This window comes from Schistocerca serialis, chromosome 12, assembly GCF_023864345.2.
Source record: "Schistocerca serialis cubense isolate TAMUIC-IGC-003099 chromosome 12, iqSchSeri2.2, whole genome shotgun sequence".
NCBI classification, from domain to species: Eukaryota; Metazoa; Arthropoda; class Insecta; order Orthoptera; family Acrididae; genus Schistocerca; species Schistocerca serialis.
This window is the reverse complement of record NC_064649.1, coordinates 122,060,405-122,071,358: the sequence shown is the minus strand read 5'-3', so window position 1 is coordinate 122,071,358 and position 10,954 is coordinate 122,060,405. Positions and strand designations below refer to the sequence as shown.

The 10,954-nt window shown below is 38.9% G+C and overlaps 1 protein-coding gene across 7 annotated transcripts in view; it reads left to right on the top strand.

Moving 5' to 3' along the window:
* Positions 1–5,054: 5,054 nt before the first annotated feature.
* LOC126428309 (1,5-anhydro-D-fructose reductase-like) overlaps positions 5,055–10,954 on the top strand; it is a 107,560-nt gene continuing 101,660 nt past the window's right edge. Inside the window, exons 1-2 of one of the 7 annotated variants that reach the window (XM_050090240.1) lie at positions 5,055–5,288; positions 8,505–8,669. In XM_050090240.1, coding sequence (XP_049946197.1) covers positions 8,595–8,669 — 75 coding nt within the window. In that variant the 5' untranslated portion in view covers positions 5,055–5,288; positions 8,505–8,594. Of the gene's footprint in view, positions 5,289–5,375; positions 5,394–5,532; positions 5,786–6,023; positions 6,171–8,461; positions 8,670–10,954 lie in introns of those variants that run through there. The other 6 variants (XM_050090236.1, XM_050090241.1, XM_050090238.1 and 3 more) reach the window with 6 other exon arrangements.

Below are 10,954 nucleotides of genomic sequence, written 5' to 3'. Positions count from 1 at the left end.
TCCCGCCCCCTTGTAACTGCGTTTGACTTACTTGAAATAGCCCATACTAGCTTTATTTTTTCTAAAACAAGCAATAGACAGCAGTGATTTCAGTGTACACTGACAGCAAAAAGGGATGTTTTTGTCGAAATATGGCTAAACTTTTCGATGTAGATAACACTACAAGACAACTCAAATAAGTCTGTCCATCCACTATAACGTTACTTGTTGCCCACAAATTAATGCAATTAGAGCATACCACCAGAATATTTCGGTGAAACTTCTAAACATGCTTTGGCTAACTATTAGAAACAGTAACGGGCGCAGAAATGCGATATTTTTGTCGCTATTTCAAAGTAAACAGTCAAAGCCTCAAAAACCAGTACACTGTGAACGAGAATTTATTTGAAATATGTGTTACAAGTAGTTAACACAAGCACAGTAATTCAATAACAAAGTCGAAGCGTTCTTGGGTGGGGTAATTTCACAAATTTTCGAAAGTAGCTGTATGCCTTGGCAGAATAAAAGTGTAGGGTCAGGGCAAATTTCCTTATTTGCTGAGAATAATGGCATACTTTAGCACTGCACTGAAGTTCCAATAGCTCCTTCAACAAACCAACTACATGTTCACTGTTTAACATATCAGAAACTGAACTACATAGCCTTCTTCTCAAACCAGCAACTAAAGTCTGTAACTGCACTATTCTTCTTTTGTGTCGTACACTAAGTTGCTTCATTTGCTTTATCCGCTTCTTTAGTCGCACATTCTCTGCTTGTACTCTGTTATATTGTGTTTTCAACTTCTTAGGGCTTGGTAGACAGTAATTGTGATCAGCAGAAACAGATGAGGGTCCGACAGGCACTGAAAGAATGTAGTTACATCATAAGTTTATAACAGAGTTACACCATAAGATTATAATAGAAAGTATGTAATTCAAAGTAATAAGAACACGGAGTAAAATTAAATTATTGACTTACTTTGTGCTAATGATGTCACTTTAATAGCACTATCTTGCAAATTGTCGAAAGATCGCTTTCTGGGTTGTGGTCGTAATACTTTATCTTGCTTTTGTAAATGTGGTGGAAAGTTAAAGATAGTAGATACTCGTTTAGACAAAAGGCGCCTCTGGACATTTGTGTGGTACATATATTTCTCTTCAAAATGAGCTGAACAGAGGTAACTGGCTGTAGTAGGAAACCAGTTTTCTCGCTTCATATTTATAACCCATCTTTTTGTAATTTCCTTATCTTTTAAAAGAAATCTGTAATCAACGATAAATAAATTACTTCCTGCATTTGTCTTAAGCATAATTACAGTTCCAATGCAAATGACTCTTTAATAAACATTAAAAAACGTGTGTCGTATTTCGGTACTAATATACTTACTTATAATATGAAATATTTGTTGTTTTATCGCTGCGATTTGTGCAGTTGAACGCTGAACACACTGCAGGCATGTTGACTTTATATTTTGTAACAGAAAAGTCAACTAGAAAAGTTAAATATTGCAGTAATATCACAACAGCTGACACACTTCCAACACAAACAACAGTAACGCTTTCTTAATGTTTTGACTAAGGAGAACATGGCGGCCGAGTTAGCGTTGGTTGCCGCTAGGCGCGCTGTAACTAGTATCTCAGCCACTCTATGAAATTTTAACTCGTTGGTAGCATTCATCTCACGCTAGCTGAGGAATGTCCTACGTCATAGTGACGTAGGCACGCGTCGTCATGAGTTTCCCGAGTTGTCCTATCGACTGTTGTGTGCATCTTGATTCTGCATCGTTATTTGTTTGTATGCTTTCATTGTTCTCTACCCGTTGCGGTTAGCATTCATCTCACGCTAGGTGAGGAGAGCCAGATCATAGTGATGTAGGCACGCATTATCATACTAGTGTGAGATGAATGCTACCCTTTGGTTGCGTTAGAGGGTATTGACTTCCGTTTCGTGTTCTTGTTTTTCTCTGTGTTGTTGGCACTAGGCTGTTAGTACTAGCAGCAGTCATATTACATCGAAAGCTATAAAATATCGTAAAGAGTACGCAAAATGTTAATATTTTTAAAGGGTTTTACACTTACTGAAATATCTGAGTATTGTAAATGATCTAAAAATGGAAAATAATTTAGTATCTTCTCAAAGTATACCATATCCCTAATCCTTAGCTGCATCATTATGATGAAAAAGTGCCGGTGGTGTATCAGATCAATCTCATTAAAGTGTTGTATCTTATCAGCCTGAGTACAAAATAACTTGTGCAATTTGCTGAAACATAGCTTCATGGCTTTACTAAGAGAAAAATGAGTTTTCTCAATTTGTACACATCCATTACAAATGGGCTTTTTTTATTTAATTAGTTTTTGGCTATTGAATTGAAAGATTTTCTACACAGTGTTTAGCACAGTATTCCTCAGGACAGGAAATTTAGTTATTGAGAAATTTCCGAAAGCTTAATGTAAATCATATTCCCATCATGAATAGTGTTAAGTCAGACTCTCACAATCTGGATACCGAAAGAAGAATTCGATAAACATAGTAAAAACGTATCGTAATGACGTCTGAGGCATTTAAATCTGTAACGTGGTCAACACAACCAATCATCCACTGGAATTCTGCGTAAAATAATGCCAAAAGTAACAGCCACAACAAACTGAAGGCTTGGAGAAATGTAATTTAGTCATTATCCAACCAAAAAATTTGGATCCTCACTATAGCTGAAGAAACCGAGCATCTTCCAAATCTCACATAAAACTTGGATTAGCGTGCTCAAATGGACTATCTTGTACAAGACTAAACGGATCTATCATGTCACGTATATTTTTGTGCTATATTATAAGGCTGTACACGTATTATACACACATCAAAAACAGTATTGCATCGCCCCAGTTCCCAGAGCTCCTGAAAACAGACGTTGACTGTGGATATTATCACACACAGTCCGTTTGACTGTTCAGAGATGCCACTAAACCCGCCCAAAGATCTAAACAACCATGCGTGAGCAGCGCCTATTAGACAGAGGGGGTCCGACAGCCAACCAGTGGAATGACTGGTCGTTCCACCAGGAAGGAGGTACACGGTTTATGTTGTCTGTAGTTCAGCCATACCTAGACGGCCAAAACTGCGATTCGATCACGTCAGCATTGTTACTTTGTGCCAGGAAGTACTCTCAACAAGGGAAGTGTCCAGGCGTCTTGGAGTGAACCAAAGTGATGTTGTTCAGACATGGAGTACATACAGATGACAGGAACCCTGACAGCAACATCACCATGTTGAATAATGCTTTACGTGCAGCCAAGTACATCGTGTTATGACTCAAACTGTGCGCAATAGGCTGCATGATGCGCAACTTCACTCCCGACGTCCATTGCGAGGTCCATCTTTGCAACCACGACACCATGCAGCACAGTACAGATGGGCCCAACAACATGCCAAATGGACTGCTCAGGATTGGCATCATATTCTCTTCACTGATGAGTGTCGCATATGCCTTCAACCAGACAATCATCAGAGACGTGTTTGGAGGCAACCCGGTCAGGCTGAACGCCTTAGACACACAGACCAGTGAGTGCAGCAAGGTGGTAGTTCCCTGCTGTTTTGGGGTGGCATTATGTGGTGACGAAGTACGCCACTGGTGGTCATGGAAGCGGCCGTAACGACTGTACGATACGTGAATGCCATCCTCCAGCCGATAGTGCAACCATATAGGCAGCATATTTACAAGGCATTCATCTTCATGGACGGCAATTCACGCCCCCTTAGTACACATCTTGTGAATGACTTCCTTCAGGATAACGACAGTGCTCGACTAGAATGGCCAGCATGTTCTCCAGACATGAACCCTATCGAACATGGCTGGGATAGATTGAAAAGGGCTGTTTATGGACGACGTGACCCGCCACCCACTCTTGAGGGATCTACGCCGAATCGCTGTTGAGGAGTGGGACAATGCAAATCAGCAGTGCCTTGATAAACTTGTGGATAGTATGCCATTACGAATACAGGCATGCATCAGTGCAAGAGGACTTGCTACAGGGAATTAGAGGTACTGGTGTGTAAAGCAATCTGGACCAGCATCTCTGAAGGTCTCGCTGTATGGTGGTACAATATGCAATGTTTGGTTTTCACGAGCAATAAGAAGGGCGGAAATGATGTTTGTGTTGATCTCTATCCCAATTTTCTGTACAGGTTCCGTCCGCCCCCATTAGCTGCGTGGTCAGCGAAGCGGAATGCCACGCCAATGGGCCTGGGTTTGATTCCCGTCTGGGGCAGGAAATTTTCTCCGCTCACGGACTGGGTGTTGTGTTGTCCTCATCGTCATTTCATCACCATCTCCGACGCGCAAGTCGCCCAATGTGGCGTCGAATGCAATAAGTACTTGTCCTCAGTGGCCGAACATCCTCGAATGGGGGACTCCCGGCCCACAATGCCGTATGCTCATTTGCATTATGTGGGTTCCGGAACCGAGGTGATGTAAAACTTTTTTTATGTGTGTATTAAGTGATACCACAATAAATTAAGCTTCGAATGCCTACAGTACACAGTTTTCGTCTTAGTGCATACTTAAAAAAGCACGTTTTTACTATTTCACTTAAACAGTGCTGTGGCGAAGTTCAGCGTACTTTCTATCGCAGCTGCGAGGTTAATATTTCTAATAGCGACCCATAACTACATACATATAATACGAAACACCAGTAACCGTCCATACATCAACTGAAATGCACCGGACAGTTAATCAGCCAAGGTTAGGGCACGATTCGTACGACATTCCTCCCACTTTGATCTACTCGCAGTTACGCTGATAAGTGAACTGATGGATTCCATCTACTTTGTTAGTTAACCATAACCACAAGACTGTGACTGTAACCCCGTCTGGAGTATTCGTTGCTGAAAAATATTTCTTATTTATAACCGTTAAAAATAACGGTTATAAAAATAACTTTAACCGTGATAACAGTTACTCCAAAATAACCATTTGTCCCACGATAAGAGACGCTTGCAGGCTTCGATAAGGTCGAAGCTTGCAAGCTCCAGCCCACTGGTGGCGAATATTAGTACTAATTGTGTGTGCGTTTTTTGTTGGAGAGGGGATGCTGAGAGATAACAAGGCAGCCACGGCTCAGCATATCAAATTATATTAGCGCCGTCACTTTTATCTACAGACGGTCAACAATATTGCATTATATAAAATATTGCACAATATTACTGACAGCCTATAGATCGCTTACGTTACATCTTTCGCAATTGCAGATAACTTGTTGACAGTTCTATATACTTGTTGCTTGAGTTGAGAAGCACGCGATTGTTTATACAGTGTAAGTAACCTATAAAAATGCTGATTTTGCATTGTAATAACTCAGTTGCCAAGCTCTTTCATATTAGGTGCAGAGGTGGCTGCAGATTGCGAAGACGCGATAATCGTTAGTAATCCTCACGTTAATGTCACCATAGTAATTGTAAGAGGCCAGCAAAATTTCGCTACCACGCTTAGATTCACATTCGTTACGTTGGTAGCTGATAGCCGCTAACACTAAGCTCCATAATTATAGTGAATGGCACAACAATTTGAAAGTAAAATATCAGATATGGGTGAATAGCGTTGGTTATCGCTTTGAAAATGTTGGCTGCATTTCCTTCGGATTTTGTTTTGATACAACAACACCGACTTCTTTCCTGAAATGGCTTAATTTTTGTCAACACTGCAATTGTTTAGCGTGATGTATAGTCTCAGTAAAAAGCATCATGCCACATAAGAGGAATTTTTAGGCAGCCTGAATGAATTCCTAATGCGACATCCCCACATGGGCGAACAGTTATGTAACTTATTTTATTTTTGAAGAAAACGTGCTGTTTGACACTGAACTATATTCTGATAATGTGTAATTGGTGGTGTACAGGTTGTGTAGTGACAAAAGAAATCTGGGAAAACCATATCTATGTATTTACGCCATGTCTTAGCGCATGTAGCGATTTTAATTGTAATAGGTATAATCTGAGATAGATAAATCTTGGGTGTCTACTAGAAAAGCTAGACACTTTTTTTTTATCTTTCTGCTTAGACTGCAGCAGTCACCTGATTTACATGGCCAGTGAGAGTAACCAGTAATTTTTATTACGTATAATACTCCGGGCAGAAAACAAGGAATTGTCCTGGGTAATAAAACTGTTGGTGCCGTGAAAGAATTTGCTGAGGAAGGGTAGAGTATGAATAAACGATGTATTATTGCACACTGACATGATTGCGTACCAAATCATCTATTTATGAGCCTTTAGAATTCTGTAAAGTGCACTGTTACTTTCTTTTGCTATCTGGTCAGTAGACATGTTTGTGACTGGGGGTAATCTACCATACAAGCAAATAATTTTCAAATTAATCCTATAAAGTTCTGAAATGACAGCCAGAAACATTAAAGCTTCATAACACATTTGTGTTAGTACAAATCTGAAAAGATGAAACGGGTTAAATCCTAGTTATGCATCAAAAAAATTGTGGCAAGCTAGACATCAAAGTACCAGAAGTCCACTTTGAGGTGATATTTAAATTGTTTTTCCTGCCCCAATTAGACAACAACTGTCATTGGTTACCTATATAAATTACCCGAACATATAGATAATGATAAACAGAAGGAAGACATAAATTTAATGCCTGAGACCACAGTAAAAGAGGTATAAACATTGGTTGTAGCTTATATATTAAGTGTTGGCCTCACTCTTAATGAGACATGAAAATCTCATTGTTCACTTGTTCTTTCTTTCCTAGTTGAGGAATAACTTTCGTAAATAAAACAGAACTGATGCTGCTTTGTGGGAAAAGTGGTGGCAGTGTTTGTAGCACACATTGTGTTGCAATGGAGGTTTCCGTGTTTTACTCTGAATTAGAAAAGTGTAGATTCAAAAAGCAATCTGACTAGGGTATTAAAATTGTGGAAGTGAGGCTGAAATTAACTTTATGTAAAAGATTTGCGTTAAGGGTTTTGTAGACTTGTTTGATTGGATGACAGAGTACTTTATTGGGTCATTCCATGTAGAGAAACTGAGTGGTACCCAACTGACTATCTGCATTTTGAGTGAAATTTTGCAAAGTTTTGCTCTCTGTGGAATTGTATTGTTGTTGTTGTGGTGGTCTTAAGTTCGAAGACTTGTTTGATGCAGCTCTCCATGCTAATGTGGCCTCTGCAAGCCTCATCTCAATACAACTGCCGTTGCAAACAATAAAACATCAACTTCATCTGCTTACTTAGAAAACCCTTGGTGTCCTGCAGTTTCTTTCACCCATCCTCACCCCCACCATGTGACCAATCAAATGAATCCTTTTATTCAAGGTATACATTTCTCCCCAGTTAAGTTTAGTACCTCATCGTTAGCTTATATGATCGAACCATCTAACTCAAAAAGATTATTTTGTAGCAACACGATTAAAAATCTACTTTTCTGTTTTTATCTGCTCTGTTTATCATGCACATTTCACTTCTGTGCATGGGTACACTCCCAAAAACTACTTTTTAACATTTAACTTTGTGTTAACAGAATCCTGTTTCTCAGAAATGCTTACTTGGCTATTGCCAGTCTGCTTTTTATATCCTTTCTGCTTTAACAATGATCGTTTATTTTACTACCCTAATAGAGGAACTTCCCTACTATGTTTAGTGCATAATTTGCTTCAATTTAATTAGACTACAATCCATTACCTTTGTTTTACTTTTTTAAATGTTCATCTTTTAACCTCTTTACAATGCACTGTCCATTCTTCCAACTGCTCTTGCAAGTCATTTGCTGTCTCTGACAGAATTGCAATGTTATTAGCAAGTCTTAGAATTTCTCCCAGAATTTTAATTCCTTTAAAATATTACTTCTGTAATATACACAAATAACTGTTGCACCGTGTTACAGCTGAAACCTGCTAAATTCTCTGCAGAGCTGCTAATGGGCACTCAGTCTACATTAGTCAAATTATTGCAGGCACCAATGTTTGAAAAATTGTCACTTTGGTCTGGTGCAGCATAAAAATAGTGAACAACATAGCCTTGAAATTTGAGCTGTTATGTTGAACACAGAAAGCTGTGTATATTATCCAAATATCTCCCGTAGATGGCCACTAGTTTCAAGTTTAAGCTACCCTAAATTTGCCAAAACTATCACTGAGGTTGCATGAAATTTTTCGACCTGACAGTGTATCCCACACAAAACTTTCTCTCTCTCTCTCTCTCTCTCTCTCTCTCTCTCTCTCTCTCTCTCTCTCTCTCTCTCTCTCCCTCCCTCTCTCTCTCTCCCCCCCCTCCCCCCCCCCCCCCTCCTCAGACTCGAATTTTATCAGTTTTATTTCATTTTTAGGGGGGCATTGTGCAAAATTTGGCTCAGATTGGAGGTGTGGGGGATGGTTCCTAAAATGTGTGTACTTGTGGGGTTACTCTACTTCTAAATCAGTGCAGTAACACAAGTTACTCCCTCAGTAAACATGATAAGGCTGACAACTTCTTCTATCATATAGATTAGCAGTCGAGTGGGTCCTGCTGTAAGCTGTTATCTTGCAGTGGGCTAAATTCAGTTGCTGTTCACAAGTTGCAGCAGTGTGGGGTGGATTTTCCAGCATTTCTTGGAGCACCAAATTTGGCGTAAAAAAGATGACACCAAAACTGGAGGCTGTGACATTCTTTAATGGGCATAAAATGCCTATTGTTGGACTAGGAACAGGGCAGGTGAGGGGACATAAATTTTTTTCTTTCTTTAAATTTTTTTTTAAAAAAGGCTACTAACTTACTGCTAAAGTTTTTTATTATATTGCCTTCAGCTTAGAAAAATAAAAAAAAAGTCTGTGAATGTTTGTCTAAAACTGGTGTAACCTCTAATTTCTCTTTTCTTGGTTTTTATTCATTTATTTTCCACAGAAAATTACAAGATTTTTTTGGTTTATGAACATGTAATATAAGTTTATAAGAACATTTACAAAAGTACATTATATCTTGATTACTTATAAATAATATGGTACAAATGAGAAGATAATGTATGTCTCTTTTCTTCAGTACTGCAGAAACCCTTATTGTTAGAATTTTTCCACGTTTTATAAATAAAGAAAGTGATTAAAGAAAAGGTGCAGTTCCTTATACTTCCTGTAGTTAATGTTGTTCGTTATGGCTGTAACTCTTGTTCGGTGTTCTTCAGACTAGTTATGGTAACTTATGTTGTTATACAATTGATATGAAGCCAGTTTCCATAGCTATTGACTGAATGCAGTTTGGAGTAAAGTTACATGTGTGAGGCAAAAGCTGAATGATAGAACAGTGATTAGGAAAACAGTTGGCTAAAGTGCACTTAAAGTGTACCACAGCTGTTCCATTGTGTGCTGCTGCTGGCTGTTCATTGTGGTTGTTCGTAGCCAATCAGGTGTTAGTATAAAATAGGAGGGAGGCTAGCCCATTCGGAAATACGGAAGCGTCCGATCCCACCCGTCTGCTTTGACCCATGACGTCACAAATATGGCGGAAACAAAAACAAACACACACACTTTCCACAAGAAGCCTAATGACACTAACGGGACAAGCGCGGGAAATGGTGTGTTTTGGGTGGGGGGCAAACTAAATATAAACAAATTTAGATGCCTTGCGTAGCTACAACGTGTAAGTGAAGACAGCCATGCATGAATACCCACCTACCTCCCCAGGGGTCGTAACCCCTGCAACCCATAGAAGATAAAGATGCTTCAGTAGCTGATTAGTGTTTTTTGTCTTTTTTAAAAAAAAATCTCACGGGATAGAACGAACAGATCAGAAAGATAAATATAATAAACTAAAACAGAAATTCGAGGAAATAGATAATTAAAATAAGTAATAAGTGTTTTTATATTTAAAAAAAAAAAAATCTCAAAAGATAGAACGAACAGATCAGAAAAGTAAATAAAATAAAGATAAAACAGAACTGGAGACAGCCACACTCAAACCAAACTCCGCGCCGTCATGACGTCACACACGACAACACCCTTACGTCACGGGTCAAAGCCGACGCGTTGGATCGGACACTTCTGTCGACCCGCCCATTCTTATAATTTTGGTTCTTATAAGTGCTTTTCTACTTTTCTGAATGTATTGTGATTTTTGAGGTGGCTGTTATGTTGGGCTGTTATGTTGAGTTCCCAGCAGACTTCATTTACAAATCTTACGGAATTATACACAATAAATGCGATTTGCTACCCACATCTGACTTACGGTTCGTTGTTTCCTCTTCCCATCATGTATCATGGTAATCACTAACAACGGCAGCACATAATGAGAAAAGTGGTGGTACTATAAGTTTAGCAAACACTTCACTATTTTCTTCACTTCCGGACAGAAATGACAAGTGATCTAGCTACTACAAGGTGTGGCATAAAAAGTGACACACAGCACCAAAGTAGATTTATTCACTCATGAACTTTATCAACATTTCTTTGCAATTTTAGTGTAATAGACATATTGGTCAACATGATACTAGAAGGAAAAATGACCTGTTCTTCCCTCTAGTGAATCTAACTTGGGTACAGAAAGGAGTGCAATACTCAGTTATAAAACACTTTAATAATTTGCACACTAGAACAAAATGTCTGACAGTTAACAGCAGTGTTTTCAAATGTAAATTAAAGTTGTTTCTCCTTGCCGGTGCCTTTTATATTATAGAGCACTCTTTAAACAGGAATCATTAGCCAATTTACAAAGCTGTAAAAACATACATGACAATAATTGTCTCTACAATCTCTTTAATTGTGTCTACAGTCTTTTGTTGTCAACTACATGACTGTTTTGCAGATCACACTTAGGTGTTTGGCAGAGAGTTCGTAGAACCACTTTCAGACTATTACTCAACCCCCCCCCCCCTTTCTTGAATACTATAGAGGGGTGCAGAAAAATGTACACTCTTTGATTGTCAATATTAATGGAACAAAATGACATACCATTACAATTCTTGCACGAGGGAAGGTTATTTTACGTATTCATTGTGACAATTCAGGTGA